Raw genomic sequence first — 18201 nt, forward strand, 5'->3', positions numbered from 1 at the left:
AAGCTTAACCTTATAGTACTGCTTCACCTGAGCACATTGATTTCTAGACATACCTAGCCAACAGAGAATTAGGATTTATAACTGTGTCTGGGAAAATGACTCACTAGCAGCAATCCACTTAAACTCCTCCAATTATTTCCTCCTTCCCCATCCCAAATCTCCTTTAGTCTTGATGAGGTAGGGATATGACTCTGTGTTTGGATAGTGTGTGTTAATGTCTCCTAGAGTCACATCCAGCTGCTTTGAAAAATCTCCTGATAAATCCCTTTTTAACTGAATTTGGGAGACCACTTACAGGGCTCCCAAAGATCCACATGGAAACATGAAAAGATCAAGGCCCAAATACAGTCCCAATGAAGGCTGAAACAGCAACATGCCAAAATCCTGGAGGAGTCTACACCTTACCTGGCATATACACTTACCAGCTTAATACTTCCCATGAGGAGGCAACACGGCTATAGCTTGCCAGCTACAGTGCTACAGCAAGTATTAATGGTTATCCCCACCAGCCAGAAGGCTGAGCTCTTCATACGGCAGAGCTGTTCCCTGGCCTGAGGATTTTTCACATGACTAATAACCAAACTTTGTAACTGTCCCCTGCAGACTACCATGATGATGAATGAATGAGATCAGACTAGTCAATATGGCTTATCAGTGATGTTGCTCACTTGCTGTGGATGCATCATTACCCTGTGCATTCGTCAGCACAGTCTTTGCCTGTACAATATGAAATGACAACCAACCTGCAGCTTCTTCTCAGCTTTCTGCTAAGAACTCCCAAGCCTTTTTGGGTCCTTATTTTGCTCTGTATCCTTGTCTTGGGCCATCCTGGAAAGTCGTTTGGTGAATACCATATTCTTCTTTATTAAAGCAAAACATATTACGGTGTACCTGTAGAAGTTAAATGAGAAATTGCTGAAAAATATCAACTTCATAACACAGTGACTAATGGTGCCTTTACTACTCCTGTCCTCTTCAGAGTTGCTCCACTAAGTGGCACAGATGCTCTGCAGCTCCACAAGCAGCACTGATCCTCTTTTGGCTGAATGATATTTCCACAGCAAAGCTTTCCTCAGCTCCACTGAGGCTGTTAAGCCCAGTATTCCTGTAGAAACCAGGGATATTTCAAAGTAACTGCAAGCACCATATTCAAAGTGGGTACTTAAAAAGATGTACTGTATTGCCTGACGCATCTCTGCATCAAGCAGAGATAGCTTACTTAGAGTAGCACAAACGGAATAGGGTTTCATGGTCGGAAACCGCTTTGAACTGAAATCTGAGAGCTTTACCATCCCCTTCCAGCTCTGGCATGAATTCCCTAGGCAGCCCAACGCAGGCACCTTCATCTCCCTGGGGCTCAGTTTGCCATCTGTGAAATTGGGTTAGCATCTCCCGTTCCTTCTTACACCCCTTTTATCCTTGTCTATATTAACGGTAAATGCAGATGGGCTTGTTCGTGTGCAAGAACAGTGCAAAACAGGGGGCACGACCATGAAAGTGCCGTTCATTTAGGGAATGTCTGTGGGGCAAGACGTGAGCTCGGAGGGGCAGGTGCAGGGCAGGACGCACGAACGAAGGGATGCGCACACAAGGAGTGGGGATGCCCGCAGGGACGGGCCCGGCCCCTCGCGGCGGGGAGGCGGGGCGGGTCCCCCGGCCGGCCGCAGCGCTGCCCCCGGCCCGGCCCGGCCCGGCGGCGCGGCGGGGCTGCGGGGCGGGCTCCCCCCGCGCCCGCCTCCGCCCGCCCCCCGCGCGGGGCTGCAGCGGGCAGCGCGGGGCGCCGCAGCCTGCGGCCGGCCGCCGTGCCCGCCGCCCCGCAGCTGGGGGCGCCGCGCGGGGCCGGGGTGCCATGGAGGAGCCGCCGCCGCCCGCCTGATCCCCGAGGCCGCCGGTACCGAGACAAAGAGCGGGGCTGCGGCCGCGCCCGCCCGGTGAGTGCCGCGGGGGAGCGGGGCGGGCAGGGGGGCTCCGTCTTGCGCCGCGGGCGGCGGCCCGGGAGTGGGTGTCGGTCCCGCTGCCAGCCCTGCCTGACACCGCCGAGCACCCCTTTCTCCGTTCACCCGCGGACACCCCCGTCCGCCGCTCCGCCAAGCCCAGCGCACCTAAAGCATCCTCTTTCACAGCCCGGCCGCCCTCAGCCCGGACCGCCCTCTCGGCCCAGACACACACGCCGTGCGCTCCCAGCACCCCCGTTCCTTGCCGAACGATTCTGCGCCCAAACCTGCCGGAGCGCTCCGAACGCCCCGCACGTCACCCCGGACACCCCCGTCACCCCAAACGCCCCCGCGCGCACCACAGGGCGCACAACCCGCCCGTCCTCAAGACGCCGCCGCCACCACGCCCCTGTGCCCGACCGCCCAAACACGGCTCCCCGCCCCGGGCCCCCCCGCCCCGGACGCTGCCCCTCCGTGCCCAACACCTGCCGCAGCCTGCCCCCTTCCCGCGGAAGCGCAGCCCAGCCCAGGCACCCTCGGCGCACACCCCGCCGCCCCATCCCAGCCGCTTCGCGCCCCTGCCCGGGGACACAAAGGGGTCTGCGCGCCCGCTGCCCGCCCGCTCACCCGCCGCCGCTCTCTGCCCCGCAGGCCGAGCCATGGTGGAGCCGCCGGCCGAGCCTCCCCCGCAGCCCTGCCCGGCACCCGGGGGGGCAGCGGGGGGAGAGCCGGCCCGTCCTGGAGAGCAGTCGCCGCTGCTGCACCTGGACCTGTACAACTTCGACTGCGCGGCGGCGGAGGGCAGCCGGTACGTGCTGACCAGCCCGCGGTCGCTGGAGGCCTGCGCCCGCTGCGCCGTGCGGCCCGTGGAGCTGCTGCCGCGGGCGCTGGGGGACCTGCTGAGAGAGGCGCCCGGGCGCTCCATGCGGGTGGCCGCCGGCCTCTACGAGGCCTACGAGCGGGAGCGCCGCCGCAAGCTGCAGCAGTGCCGGGAGGAGCGGGAGAGGATTATCCGGGAGGAGAAGAGGCGGATCCTCGCGCCCCTCGGCAGCCTGCCGCCTTCGCCCGCCGCCCGCGTCTCCTCCCGGGCTGCGGCCGCGGCTGCCGGAGGGCCCCGGACCCATGGCGGGGGGAAGGCCAGGGCATCGAGGGGTGCCAAAGGCAAGAGCCACTCCCTGGACTCGCTGCAGAAGCGCCGCGAGGGTAGCTGGGGCAAGACCTCCTCTGAGTCGGGGGCTTCGTCGTCCTACAGCGGGGAGAGCCTGCGGGAGCGCGGGGGCAAGGTGTGCGGCCGGGGTCGGGGGGTGGCCGCCGCCAATGGGGCTCTGCTGGGGCGCAGCTTCAGCCTGGGCGACCTCAGCCACTCGCCACAGACTGCCCAGAGAGTCGAGAGGATCGTCAGGGAGGTGAAGAGGAAGAAGGGTCTCTCAGAGGTGCCAGAGAGAGATAAGAAGATCGCGGCACTGATGATCGCCAAGCACCAGGAGGCCAACCTCCTGCGGGAGCAGCGGCAGGCAGCCCACCTGCAGTGGGACAGCCAGCGGCGCCTGGCTGAGCAGAGGAAGGAGCAGGAGGAGAAGGAGAAGCAGAAGGCCCTCCTGCAGGGACAGCGGATGTGGGAGAGCCAGGTGGAGAAGCGGCGAGGGAGACTGAACCAGGAGCAGGAGGAAGCCGCCCTGATGAAACAGAGGCAGCTCCTGGTGTGTGAGGAGAGGTGGCGGGAGCAAGCGGAGAAGCAGGAGCGGCTGCGGAGGGAGAGGCTGGAGAGGGCCATCAGGGAGGACAAGCAGAAAAAGCTCCATCAAGAGCTCAACCTGAAGGCGAAGGAAGAGGTCAAGAAGGAGCACCAGGAGCGAGAGGAGCAGCTCCTGCAAGAGAAGCTGTCCACAGCTGCACAGAAGAGGCTGAAGAAGGAGGTGCAGCTGCAGAAGGAAAAGAGACTGTTCAACCAAGCAGAGAAGCTGAAGCATGAGGCCTTGCTGAAGGAACTGGCCAAGCAAGAGGCAGAAGAGAAGGAAATGCTGAAGGCATCCCTGCAGATGAGTTTGACAAAGGCTCAGGAGAACTACGAGCAGCTTGTGGAGAAAAGGAACCAGGAGCTGAGGGAGAAGGCCAGGCGTGAGGACATGCAGATCCAGAGAGCTAAACTGGCAGCAGAGAGGAAGGAAAGAGAGCAGAGGGAGCACTTGGAAGCACTGGCTAGAGAGAGAGAGAGAAAGCTCCAGCATGCTGCCCAGGTGGCTGAAGAGGCTGTCCAAGAAAAAGCCCGCAAAGTGGTCTTGAGCCGTCTGGAAAAGGAAAAAGTGCAGAAGATGAACAAGCAAAAGGTGGAACAGTATGAGGACTTGAGGCGCAGGGAAATACTCCTCTCTATAGAGAGGAAGCTGGAGAGAAGTGAGCAGATCTTCAAGGAGAAGAAGACTGTCTTAGAAAATGCCAGGTCTGTTGCTCGAGCATCCTTCCATGTCCGGGAAAAGGTGCGGGAGGAGACGAACATGCGCACCTTTGACAAGATGGCCTTCGAAGCAGAACTGCATGCTCACCTTAGTAAGAAATGAAAGATCTTGTCATGGGTGAGTGAGGATGCACCGCTGGTTGTCCATCATGATGTGACAGAAAGCTCCTCGGCATGAGCATTGAAAAAAGAACGAAAACCAACGCCCACTCTAATTTCATATTTTGGGGGAGCAGGGTACCGCACAAAAATGTGGCAGCTATTTCACATACTGTTTTAAATACGTTTTTCGTTCTGGGTGTGTTTTAAAGACTGATCTCAGTCATCTTTACAGAGAGGGACCAAGTTTTTGTGTCCTCCACCCCTCAAGCACATGCGTTTTTTTGGAGAGAGCTGCAAAGTCTGCTTGAAGCCTCTTGAGTTACTGATTGATGGTCCTCACCAGAGGTGACTACAGCTGTGCTCTCCAGCTGGAAATGCGAACAGAGGTTGATGACTTCTAGAGCCTGCTGAATAAGAACCAAAACCACCCCAGCTGATCCTGCCTGGAGTGACGGGTAATTCGGCTTAAGTTACTGGACTGCATTTTCAAAGCTGCTGCACTCCCATGCTGAGCTGAAGGTGAGGAAGGCTGGAGTACAGAAAGCCGTACACCCTTGGGTGCCCCTTGGCTGCTGCTAGTACCAAGCTAGGGAAAGCACAGATCAAGGCCATACAAGTAGACATCATGATCAGAGCTGGGCTGAAGCTGTCTGAAAGTGCTCACAAACAAAATTCCATTTATGCTGTTTGTAACTGTTACCCCTCCCAGGTATCCTCACCTCTCCTTCTCCTTTCCAAGTTTCTCTTGCAAACATCTGTAGAATTCCTTCTTTTCTTTTGGAGGATGGAGAAAGGGAGAGAAATTTGTGGACGGTTCACAAACTGACAAGCACCCACACAAGCCACTTGTTCATTAAGATATAAAAATGAGTGAACCTCTGGAATCTGGACTTTGGGGGACATACAGAGGTCACTTGTAAATGGAAATCACCACCATCAGGAATTCTCAAAATTTAAGAAGACCCTCAGCCACCTTATCTAATTTGCCCTACCTTGAGCAGGAGGTTGGACCAGATGTTCTCCAGAGTTCCCTTCCAACCTTATAGTTCTCATGAGCTGCATACAATGAGACATTCGCCCAGCTCTTATCATCTGCTGAGCAGGGCAGCATTTTTCTGTCCGCTGGTGCTAAGAGTTGTCTTCTTATATAGAGCACAAGAAAGAGTAGATGCACAAAATAAGGTACATTACGGATTCTCTTAGAGGAGGATCATGTCTTTTCTATAAGAGTTAACACTGTTCAGAGGGAACTGAGTCCTTCTACAATTAAATACACAGAAATGTGAAAAGCCTACCTGTGCCCTGCGCACAGCATTCAAGTACAACAGTGTTCTGCTCCAGGTTTCTACGTTTACTCTTCGTTGAATTGGAGTTGCAAGCACACATCCAAAGCAGGCACTTTTTTCTGGCTCTGGGCAGCATCAGCTCTCTGCTCCACCATCCGTGATGCTGTATTGGGTTGCTCTGGTGGTAGCAGCCAGACCTGGAGCACAGAGGAGAAGCAGCAAGAAAAGACAGGGTTTTGTTTCTTTGCAGATGTCTCTGATGTACAACACAGTAGAAGAGACAACCAGAAGAGGGTTGACGTATGGCACAGATAAGCAGTCTCGCATGCATAGATTGCTTACCAGAATTTCCCAGGAGGTAACAGCAGATCAGAGCCCTCCTAGAAGGCTTTAAAGAAGATGTTGAATGAACAGTAACAATAGACCAAATGCACCTTGGTGCCCTGCAAGGCCAGAGACATTACACAAACAGTGTTGAAAATTAAGAAGTAGGTATTTTTTATTATTATTTTTATAGGACTTGGTCTCTGAGACATAGTACAATTGGTGGTGTTAAGGGCAAGCAGCATGAAAGTAGGAATTAGGGCACCTGAGCAATGTTTGCTCTGTCAGTCGTTGGCTCACTGTGTAATGCCAGGCAAGTCTTCAGAGACTGGACTTGCTCCTATTGGCACAAAGGGAAGTGGAGTTGGGCTCTTGGGGTTGCTGGGACTCACAGGAAATAGTAAGACTCGACTTAGCAAAGCACTTCAAAGACTTCGGACAAATGTTGCTTATAAAGCACAAAGTTATATTTATTTATTTATGTATTTATTTATTTGAGTGGTTATTAAAGTAAAACATCCTTTGGTGAAAAGCATTAACACCCAAATCTGGTAGCTGTGGAAAGGACAGCTGAATTACTGTTTCCAGCAGGGAGGCTATCCCCTCACCCTCGTCCTCAAAGCAGCAATTAGAACAGTGAAACGAATCCTGCTCCAACACTGGACAAGGTCCTTGAAAAAACATAGACTTCTCCACATGTTGTCTATGCTGCAGTGATCTATGTGTGCCCTTGTAGCTGCAAAGACCTACAAGAGATGGCCAGTGGCCCAAATCCAGCCAGTGCAAAACTGCCCTTGCTCCTTGACAGCACTAGAGTTGGGATAAAACCTGCAGTGACTCCAGCACAGCCAATGTTTCATCTGGTTTGTAGCCTTTGGGGCTGCAGAGAAAGCCTGCCAGCATGGATTTAAGGGTTTTTGCTTCCTGTGTCGTTGCACTGTGATTGAAATTCACTGCTTGGTTCATTTAGCAGAGGGAAAATGGGGAGAGCTGGGAAACGGTAGAAGGAAGGCAGATGGTGGTGGGTGAATGAGCAGGCAGCCTCTAGCTGGAGCAGCATGTTTTCCCTAAAGCTCTGCTGCAGTGTACCTGAAGACTGTCCAAACCTCCCTGTGACAAGGGCATTTCCAGACGGAGAATACGCTGCAGCCCTGGAGACATGTCTTGGCCACTGACTGTAATTACACCTGGGGTCCATCTCTTGCTGCTGACTGAGTTTGACACCTTGGGGCTACAGCTGAACTAATCAACACAAACCTACGTGATGGTAATTGGATTGGCAAACTAGTGTTCCTATACTGTGCAGTGTACAGCTCAAGTTTTGAATGTGCAATCTGAGAAAAAAATATTTTTTTTTTCAAAAGACATTAAACTGTGTATGGATATTTTTTATTTCTGTAGTGGTTTACGTCCAAAGTCCATGAAATTCAGTGGAGTTTATGAGTTTAAAATTGCAGCATGGAAAATTTAAGCAGTTTGGGTGGAGGCATGAGAGGTATTTCTTGGTTCTGCTTTTGCTTCTGTTTATTTGAGAAGGAATTCTGCTGGATTTCTGTAGGAACAGAAATTAAACCCTGGGTCACACGTAAAAAGTATGTCCCTTTTAGAAGGGGCTTATTTGGTGTTTTTGCTGTTGTTCTGCAGGTTAGGGGAGAACTGAAAATCAAAGCAATCAACATGGCGGAAAAGAACTGACTAAGGAGCAGTTTCTTTTGGCTGAGCTCTGGAGGAATTTTGCAACACAATGGAACACATCTTGTATGTTCAGAAACTCTTGTTTATGTGGATTGTCTAGTTTTTAATGGTATCTGCACTGAAACTGGAGCCCTTCAGTGCCAGAGAGAGTGCCAACAGTCTTACCTGCATGCTTCCTCTTCACACAAAATTCATCACTAAAACACTCTCTCTGTCAAGGTTGAATTTGGCAGATACGTCTAAAAGCTATTAGGAGGAGCAGCTGCACCACCACTACTTAATATTTTACAAGGTAAATTTTAAGCAAGTTTATACTAAGTTCTTTCACCACATGAATATGAAGGATGCGAGGATTAGATTTCTTACCTTGGTTACACCTACTATTTTCCTCTTAGGATGCTTATGGAGCTCCAGACTCATTCTGTGCTAAAATTTCTCCCGATGCCAGGGGAATTCTGTTTGCTACACAAATGCTGAATATGCTGTGCTCACAGGTTTGAGAGGGGATTTAGTTTGATTTACATGTCGTTATTAAGCCAAGGCTGGAAAGGGAGGCGTGGGAAACAGAATTTGCAATACACAGCCAGGCTTATCATATCCTACCTGAGGACAGCTTCTCATTGCTGCAGTTGTTGCATCAAAGAAAGACTTGCTTTCAGATGTGGGCATTCTTCTGCTGGTAAAGACAAAAATGTAATAGTTGAAATGCCTTTTTTTTTTTTTTTTTGGCTTTTTTGGTTTTGTTCTAAAGAAGATTCAGGGAGATGTAAGGATGAGATACAAAGCTAGTTAGATGCAGCAAATTATGGATGGTGACTGTTTCTTCACACATAGTTCTGCTCTGTGGACCTGGGACTGTGCTGATGTTTAGTGGAGCAGCCACTACATCCAGGAGAGCAGAGGTGCTCTGGGAGGTGCTCTGTGATCTCAGATCACACAGGCCCCCTTCAAAGCAATCAAATGTAAGCTCTAATGCTTTGCTGAGTCAAGCTCTCAGGGAATATGGTTTGTTAGGATTGGATTTAGCCTGCATAGTTGGAAAAGAAGGCTGTTGTAGGCGAAGAAGAGGAAGACACTGGCTTAGCCCAGTCCTTCTGGAAATCAGTCCTGAGATACCTACTTTCCAGCACAGTACAGGGATGTTGTGGGAGCTGACAGAGCCCTAATACAACTGCTTGGGGCAGTGCAGCCCCACAAGTCCTTGGCCAGTAAGTAGCCCCCACTCTAAAGAGCCAGTACAGAGGCACAGTAAGAAAATCATAATGCTTCTGGTTTCTAGGCAGGCAGCAGTTCTGCCCTCCTTTTTGGTGAGATATTCCTAGGTGGTGGTTTGAAGAGAAAACACTTGTAACAAGATAAAAAATTGCAAAACTCTTCCAACACAAGATACCGGGAAACAGATTCTCCCTTCATGGAGAGCATCCGGCACTCTGGGGAGGCCAGTCTTCAGAGCCTTCATAATGGAATATGCCCCACATCCCACATGCCTCTTAACACTAGCATATGAAAAAAATTTGGTTCTAGGTCTGACTTTGTCCTTAGCCCATTTTTTGAGCATGCATCTTTACTGTGAAACATTACCTTGTTATTGTAAGATTTTAATCTGAGGGGAGCCAAGTCTTCCTCTGGTAACTTTGCACATATCTCCTGCATCCCTGCCATTCAGCAAGGAATCCTCTGCATTACAAAACCACTCTGGCAGTAAGAATTATCCTGTATTACAAAACCAAACTGCCAGTGCTATTTTGTTCTTATGTGCTTTACACAGCTCTCTGCATCTAATCTCAGGACCTGTCTGTGAGGTAAACTAGTTATTGCCCCCAGCCTAAGTACAGGCAAACTGAAGCAGAAAGAACTGATGTGATTTGCCCTGGGCCATGTTGGCCTCCTCTCACTCACATCTTCCCTAATCCTCATGTAGTCCTCTAATTAACCTCTCCTGGTTGCAGTGGAGGGATATCCCTGTGCCCCTGCTGTGGCAGCTCTCCTGACTCCTGATCTGCAGCTGATGCTGCATGGAGGATAAAGGTTTTAAGGCACCAGCCACCACCTCTGGGCATTGCCCCCAAACCCTGAAACATTTTTAAATGGGGGGCCTGAAGGTTAAATAAAGTTGCACTGGGAGCCCAGAACAGGGGCAGGGTGAGAGGAAGGCGCATTAGCAGAAATGGGCAGGAGCTACAGATGGAAATGTTAAATGAATGAGTAAACATTGAGTGAGTATCCTTATACCATCCTGGCTAGCTAGAATCACTTAGATCTCTATGTATGACAGCATACAATAACACTTCCTTTCAGCACATTAAACCTACAGGGCCCAGTTCATCCCATTAGTTACCTCTCTAGGGCCAGCAGAGTTATTCCAGGAGTGAATACAGTCTAGATATATTAAACTTTTCATTATTTATGTAAATCACAGTGGCTTGGCAGAGCTTACGCTTTCAAGAGCTCGGTGGAAATTTCCTCCTGCCTGAGCAGTACCCAGGCAATGGGATGGTCACATATCAGTTGATATTTTTAGACTGGGTGACAAATTTGTCAATACCCTGGTGCTGGACACTGTGTTCCTGGGTGTTTACAAACAGTGTCTGCTTAAGCAGCTCAGTGCAGCTGAGGGGAAGAGCAGCTGGCACAGAAGTACCTTGTCAGACAGTAAACTAAACAGTGGAGAGTAAGAGATTTGGCTCTTTGTCTGTTGGGTGCTAGTGGGAATGTTTTGGTTTGTAGGAGAGTGATGGTGATAATTTAGTCTCTTTTTTAATCACCTCCAAAATAAGCTGTGCTATTTTTGACAATTATTTAATGATTTATAAGAGACAGGAAAATAAATGAGGAAGGGAGCACAAAGCACATGTGTTGGTAAAGCTGAAAGCCATTTTTCTTTCCCTCCTGAAAAAAGCCATATTAAGCCAGCAAGTGAAAGTTTTGTTAAATTCCAGGTTGCGTGCAATTTATTAGACCCTGGGAGGGGACCACTCTGTTCACAAGCTTTGCTGCTTATACACCTGTCTCCTCTACATGCTGACAAGACAGGCTTCATGTTTACCTCCCAGCAACAGCTATTTCTGCTGTTTCAAGGAAAAGGTGAGATCCATGAGCAGGCACTATTTTCACTGTAGAGGGACCACTACGCAGCCATCCTGGGTGCACTCGGTCCACACCTGACATGAGCCCTGATGGAAGAGTGGTAGTTTGTTCTCATCAGGGAATTTCAGCAACCTTCATCCAGACATTCTAGGAGCCTCTGCACCATTTTCAGCTTCCACCTCAAGCTGTCAAGCTGTCCTTGTTTCCTAGTTTGATCCTGAGGCTCCTGCTGCCATTGCCTGCAGCTAGGTAGCTGGGGAGCTAACCATAGGATGCAGCCAAATCTCCACTTGTCTGCAGAGGCTTCAAGAAAACTAATTTGCTCTGCCTTAAACTGGGGCATGTCTGTGCACGAGCAGCTATAGGAACTGTCTGAATTTGGGCTTTGGGTGGTGTAGATGGAAAACCTACAGAAAAACTGGGCTGTTGTGGCGTAGCAAAGGGATGTTATTGTTTTATTTTCAATTGTCAAACACCAGCTAATTTACTTGCCCTGCATTGCTTTCCCAGTTCCATGAAAGGGCAAGCATTAATATCCCCAGAGGAAGTGCTCAGCTGTTGCCCTCCCTGCTTAGGCCAGTGCTCAACGCTTCTTGCCTGAGAGGGAAGCTTTCCTTTCTGCAATCATCACCACATCGTGCACAGGGGCTTTGGGGACAGGCTGGCATCCAGAGATACATCCGTGCTATCACCACTATCACCAGCTTCTCCTTATGACCTGAACTCTACCAGTAAATTCATATCTAGCTCATACAGGTCTGCATGACCCATCCTGACAGGGATTTTAGACATGTTGTAACAGCTATAAGCCATGATGTTGCTTTTTCTGTTACCAGTTTCACCTTGTGTTGCTCAAGAGGAAGTAAATCCAGGGAGGATTGTTTCAGCAAACCAGAGGTGATCTGTCTGCTCTCAGAAAATGGTAGGCAGGTAGGCAAGCTGAGAGCTTCAGGCCTTTATGCAACACTAGAACACCTTTCATCTTAGGTTAGCTGTAGATATATTCCATATCCCTTTTCATGGTAGCTGCCACTCCAACTTACATCTCATAGGTGCTGTGAGTCCTAATACTTTTCAGACAGAAGGCACTCTGTCTTGTAACAGAAGTTTTCTGTGATTCTTACAATTTCTCAAAAAACCTGCACAATCTGTTTGCAGAATTGGATATTTCAATGCATTTTACTTACGGTTCCATCAAAAAAATGGTAGAGATTCCTGAAGGCAATGATGTTCACACCCAGAGCTACTGTCTGCTCTAAGTGTCTCTGATCAGACTGCACTGTGCTGCTCTGGAGATTTCTTGCAGCTCCTGCCATCTCTGGGAACCTGCAGATCCCTCCCTGCAAAGACACTGTACCATAACATAGATGCCACGTGATTCAGTCACAGCCTGCGAGTCCCCAAATGCACAGAAAATTTACTGTAAGCTACCAGGGGAATTTCTGCAGTCTCCTGGAACCCTGAGGGCCCTTTCCATCCTTCTTACACAGCCAGTGCTGTATAAACTCCCGTGCTGTACAGTACCTGCTGACCCAGTAATGCTGCCTGAGTCCTCTCCATGGCAACACACTGCAGTGTCCTCAGGTACAGGGAGGTGTCCTGCAGGCAGGCAAGGCCGGCCAGGGAGTTGATGTATCAGATGTACAGAGAATAATTTTAGCCTAAGTTTTCCCATAGGGAAACTGGAGGCACAAAATTACTCTCCAGAGGAAATGAAGGAATGCCTGAAGAAGAAAGAAATAACAAAATGAGGTATTTAAATAATACACTTAAAACTGTAGGAAACATGGTTTTTATATGTCTCATGCAGCAGATGTATATGGCCAAGCAGCTTCACACAATTTAGGCGCCCTCAGGGAATGAAGAATGGTGGAAAGTACTTAGGACCTCAGGTAAGAAAGGAATCATGTTTTCCAACAAAGAAAACAGTGCCCTTATGTTTGGCCAGAGTGTCTGTTCTAGACATCTCCAGATATGATGGCTCTCATACCACTACAGCAAAGAAACATGTCCTGAGTGCATGGTGGGAGTAAGGATGGAAAAGAGAAGCCTGGGATAAGCACAGGCAGGACTTAAACGAATGTATAACATAATGAAAATAAGACTGTGACCCTACATGAAAGTCATGATGAATTGTGAATTTTTTTAGGTCTCCTTCCCGTTGAAGGCTCCTCCATTGCAGCAGCAGAGAAATACCTTCTGGAGCACCCAGCACCGTGGCTTCCTCTGCCCCAGGCCTGCATGGGTGCTGCTCCAGACATCTGTCAGACAGCACCCCACAATGTTAGGAAGGAGCCTGAGCTAAACTACTCCCTTTGGGCTCTAGGGCAGCAGCCAAGTGTGCCCAGGGTGCTCCTGTGAAGCAGAGGGTGATGAGGAGCACCTCTTTTAGTATTTGAATCTGGGCTGGCAGAGAAAAGATTTTACCATTAGTCAGTGCTAGGACAAGGAGGATGAGCTAAGAAGAGGTATGTATCTCAAGACAACAGGATGAAGAGGCATTTTTCTACGAAAGACTGTTTTAATTATAGGGTTTTGGGGTTTTTTTGGTGGGGGGAGGCAGCTGTTGGGGGTTTTTAGTTGGGTTTTTTGGGGGGTTTATTTAGGTTTCTGGGGTTTTGTTTTGTTTTTGTTGGTTGGTTGGGTTTGGGTGTTTTGTTTCATTTTCTTCTGTTTTTCTTTTTAAGATGGTAATTTTTTTTCCCCAAAGACCAAATTTAATATCAAACTGCCAGGGTTTGGTAGAGACCCACAGCATGCCCACAGCCCAGTTCTCATTAGGGAGCTGCACTGCTGGCTGGCAGCGTTTTGCAAAGAGCAGATCCATACCCGCCTGTATTTGTAAGCAACCATTTCGATTCAGCCACCAGACCGGGATTGGTTCCTGCCTGCCAAGGTCAATTTCCCAAGGGCAAGCATGTTCCTGTGCCCAACAGAGGTGGCACCACAGCCAGAGGTAATCTGAGGCTGGGGCTGTTTCCAAAGAGCAGAGACCTCGTGAAAGGGAAAAGACAGATTAAACGGGAATCATAATCCTTAACTAAGCAGTGACAGCCTGGGAAGAGAGGGTTGCTCAAAAAACCCAAGGGTCTTCCTTCAAGAATGATAGTGCCTCACTGCTGGGAAGCTGGATGTGGGCTCATGTCTCCATCTTCTTCTCTGGCAGGGACAAGAAACAAAGCAAAAAGCAGGGGACAGAAATCTGGCTGTGGGGATGAAACCTCCTAGATGAGACCCTGTCAGTCAAAGCTCCCCCTGATTTCACTTGCAGACAGAACCTTAAATACCACTGGAAGAGTGGGCTTCAGCCCTCAGTTTGTACAGCCTGAAAGCTGGCCATGCACCCATGCTCTGATGCATTTGCTGCACTTGGAATAAGGCTGGCTTGTGGGGCTTTCCAGCCTACCAGCTGCATGCTTCACAGCCATATCCCAGCCACAGCTTTGAAGCAGCAGGAGAGGTTGTATCTCATTCTTTCCCAGTTCAAATCAGCAGGATTAGTTGTTTGTTCAGGAGTCCCTTCCCCCATCGAGAGGGAAAAATAATTATAAACCTTCTTTTTCTATATGCCTGCTAGCAGGCAGGATCAGTACGCAAAAGGACTCCCTGATTTCTGACATGCCTAAGCTCTCAGACGACTGTGGGGTTTTTGCACCATATGGCTCTATCACTTGACAAAATAGTGCCCTAGATAGGCTGCTTGTTTTCCAGTCTGCCACCAAATTAACTTAGGAGGATGGGCACATACAGCCACAGTTTTTGCACTGTTGCCACCGTTTCTGAGGTCTCCAGACCTATTGCAAGCCACTGTGTTTTTGCAGCCCCTCCTGCCCCCCTCCAGGACCAGCTACCAAAGGGATTAAACTCAGCATATTATCTACTGCAGTGGCTTAATCACTAAGCAAAGCACTCATCCCCTGACCGCAAGGTCAAGGAATTATCTTCCTGACAGATAACGCAGCCAGGGCTTGGAACAAAATGAGGAGCTGAACTGTCATTGCGAGCCCACAGGCCACAGTTTTATTGCTGTTTCTGGGGAAATAATGCTGCTAAGATGCTATGGAAGTGCAGCATGACTCTTCTTACCTGCCACAAAATGTCACTTGGTGTCACGGGAAGATAAACAACAAAAATAGTATTCAGTTTTGGGTACATACAACCCCCTCTTTTAAACACCCCTTATTCCCAACTTGGATGTTTTTGGCACCGTGTACTAAAGAGACTGAAGAACTAACTGAGCACTAAGACTGGGCCAAAAGAGAAGTGACCCTGGGGGAAACATATCTAGAAATACAGAGGACATAGATTCTACACATCACTTTCAGCAGAAGGTGGGAAGTCCTATTTCCATGCGAGCTGGCCTTTTAGGGCAGAGCTGCAGGGCCTGCCAGCTCCTCAGGTCACTGCACAGCCATGGGCTGTGGGAGGGCAGCCCACACCAATGGGGGGAAAAGTTTTTCATTTGAGATTGAAATATAGAGAGCCCAGGTCTGCTGCCACCGTAAAACAGCAAGGAGAACTCCTGACACAGAGAGCTACAATGCGAGGTTCTTACTAGGCACTAGCACCGGGCATCAGCTCCCACAGCATTGCTGTGAGTGCCTCAGGACCCTCTGCACAGAGCCAGGCAGGATAAGCCATGGTCTCCTGCCTGCTGCCAGCCAACAGCAGCACCTTTCCATAGAAGGGGAAGGTGTAAACTAAGATTACAGAAAAAGGCTGAGAGGATGAGGCTCTCTACCAGAAGCTGGGTAATACAAATAGCTTGCAGCTCTCCAAGTGACTTCCTCATAGACACATACATGACAGGAACTCCAGAGAAGGAATCTTCATCTCTACAAGAGTCTAGGTCCTGAAGACTCTGGTTGAAATTACACATGTGTTAAATGTTCCTTGTTGTGCCTTTCAAAAGCAGCTAAGCAGTCAAATGATATCTCACCTCCCTCAGCACATCTTGCCTTTTGCAGTCCAGCTGCTCCCTAAAGGCCCTAGTTGTTACCATTTATCTGTGAAATATTCACACCCTGCCAAGTCTGTGTGCTTCACCTGTGAACAGCAAGGACCACACTGCAGCCAGGGGCACTGCTCTTCTCCATCTTCCCACCAGGAGATGCTTCCTGCAGTGCTGGTGTGGAATGTGGGAGAAGCAGCTCCCACCCTAAAGTGCAGGATTAACACAGCTTAGCAAATTTCACTGTTCTTCAGCTATAAATCAAAAATAAAAATGTTTTTTATTACTTGAGTTTAGAATAGGAAGGGTCTGGTTGTCTCTGAGATGTCTGTCTCTGTAAAGGCCGGTCGATCCTCCAAAGAGCTCACTGAGGTCATGTGCATGGTGTTCATGCTCCTGGGACAGGGCACAGATATCAGAGCCCTTTCCATACACCCACCTCCATCCTAACAGCTAAGGCACAGCAGAGACACAGGCAGGACTGACAGCCAGAGTAAGTAACCTGCCTGCCCTGCAAGGGCCTGGATGAGATAGGTGCAAATAAAGTTATGTGGAAAACAGAGCACTAATAAAGCTTTAGATTTTCCACTCAACTACTGCTCCTTGGCTCCCCTCATTTTCCCACCTGCATTTCTCTGTGCCTGTCGGGAAATCTGACATCATGTATTTTCTGTATAGTTCTTAATTTGGAAAAAAAATTCCTCCATTAAGTGACTCTCAAGAGCAGAGAGAGGGGGACATGCACTGAGAACCATCTGCCTTACGGTCTGCCAAGGGCCCTCTCCAGTGTCTCTCCCATGGCCACTGTTCCTGCACTCCCAGGACCTGCAGAAAGCACAATCCAAGCCTCAGTATCACTTTGTCCATAGCAGAAAGTTGCACAATCCCTTCAGAAAAACCACATCTCTCTTCTAGAGCATGTGAAGGAAAGGACCTCTTTTAACCACATGGAAATAAAGCACTGCCCTACCTGTCCTGTGTTCTCTCCACAGGGATGCAGCTGTGAAATGCAGCTGGCTACACAACCCAGAGCTTGTTCTGACCCAGCTGCAAGGTGCTCCCCAGAAAGGGAAATGGCTGCACAGGTTCACCAGGTCAGCTGGGGAATGGCATAAGCTGCTTTCTCCTCCCATGGAGCTCCAGCCTGGCACCTCTACTTACTAATTCAGTTTCAGCTCCTCCCTATAAGCAGACTTTAATCATGATTTCTACCATGCTCCAGATGACAGCATGGCCACCAAAAACAGTGGTGGCCAAAACCACCAAAATCTCTTCCAGAGGATTCATCAACCTTCAGCCTCCAAATGTTACAGTAGCTAGCCTGGATAGCAATTAAGCTTCCCCCCCAAAAATGGTCCATATATGTTTAGATACAAATAGCTCTTGGAAAATAAATGTAATTAAATTTAGCCCCTCCTGTGGTGAGTCTAAGGGCCTGGGACAGCAACTGCTTTCCTTCTTCTCCCCGTTAGTGGTACCAGATCCTGCCTGCTGTGTGAGAGGGGCTCCCTCCCACCAAGCACCCTGGTTCCTCTCCTTCCCCTTGCTCTGGCAGTGCCAGCTGGCTTTGCCAGCTTTCCCTTGGGAACTCCTCTGCATTCTGCCTCTCAGTGCACAGCCAAGCCTGCTAGCCCACGTGCTCCCCAGCCAGCTGCTGCTCCTGAATACCTCCTGGAGGGTCTGTAGGAATGTGTTGGTCCAGGCAGCAGTTAATGCCGGTGGAGAAATCCCTGGTGTGTGGCAGAGATGACATGCCACAGATCCTGTTCCAAGCCTTTTCCCCTATAGATTAAGAATGGCACTAAAACTCACCCTGTGATAAAGAAGTTAAATGTGCTTGTCTGTGGCAAGCAGAAGAGATTAGAGGCTGTTTTCAATAAATCTCTGAAGATTAAGGAGAAAGGAGATTCCATAAAGTAAAATCTGATTTGTCTTTGGCACAGCTGTCTATCTAAAGATGAGTACCCACATCCCACTTCTGTACAATTCACATTTCTCCACACACAGCCTCCAGGAAGTGAGCTGAAGTCATGGCTTTACTACTGTAACTAGCATCCACAACATGGCAGGCTGTGGTATCAGGGCTGTGGGGATGGCAAATTATGACCTATTTCTCCTTAGAAATTCACATTACCTTGGGAACTCACACCCTGCCATGGCAAACCTCACACAGACAGGCAGAGAAAAATCTGAATATAGTCCTGTCTGTCCTACTGTCTTCTGACCTTATACAGCACAGCCTCCTTCTTCCATAATTGATGTCTCCTGCTGCAGAGGCAGCTACAGCTTCTTGGCTATATTCTCTAGCTATCGCATTACAGCAGTAGTAAGTGCAAGCCCATTATTCTGCAAAACAATTCAAATTAA

At 49.5% G+C, this 18201-nt stretch overlaps 2 protein-coding genes and 1 long non-coding RNA gene across 10 annotated transcripts in view; 2 read left to right on the top strand and 1 right to left on the bottom strand.

The window, feature by feature from the left end:
* SUSD6 (sushi domain containing 6) overlaps window positions 1–2769 on the bottom strand; it is a 93893-nt gene extending 91124 nt beyond the window's left edge. For 2 of the 8 annotated variants that reach the window (XM_086894498.1, XM_086894507.1), the window contains exons 1-2: window positions 2562–2769; window positions 744–891 (exon numbers count right to left, since the gene is read on the bottom strand). The gene's annotated coding sequence lies outside the window, so the exon portion shown is untranslated. Of the gene's footprint in view, window positions 1–743; window positions 892–2102; window positions 2362–2561 lie in introns of those variants that run through there. The other 6 variants (XM_086894502.1, XM_086894500.1, XM_086894499.1 and 3 more) reach the window with 6 other exon arrangements.
* Window positions 2594–7493, top strand: CCDC177 (coiled-coil domain containing 177). The gene has a single exon (XM_023927927.2). It carries the CDS (start codon window positions 2594–2596, stop codon window positions 4490–4492), a length of 1899 nt encoding a protein of 632 aa, XP_023783695.2. The 3' UTR covers window positions 4493–7493.
* A 5200-nt stretch (window positions 7494–12693) lies between these two features.
* On the top strand, window positions 12694–17243 carry LOC147652594 (uncharacterized). The gene is made up of 3 exons (XR_015288459.1): window positions 12694–12775; window positions 13033–13351; window positions 16827–17243. It is a non-coding gene; the product is annotated as an uncharacterized LOC147652594 (long non-coding RNA).
* The last annotated feature ends 958 nt before the right edge of the window (window positions 17244–18201 follow it).

This window comes from Cyanistes caeruleus, chromosome 6 (genome assembly GCF_971803275.1).
Source record: "Cyanistes caeruleus chromosome 6, bCyaCae1.hap1.1, whole genome shotgun sequence".
Taxonomy (NCBI): Eukaryota; Metazoa; Chordata; class Aves; order Passeriformes; family Paridae; genus Cyanistes; species Cyanistes caeruleus.

Bases quoted from the DNA above. Each gene is read 5' to 3' on its own strand.
- CCDC177 (XM_023927927.2), top strand. From the start codon at position 2,594: ATGGTGGAGCCGCCGGCCGAGCCTCCCCCGCAGCCCTGCCCGGCACCC.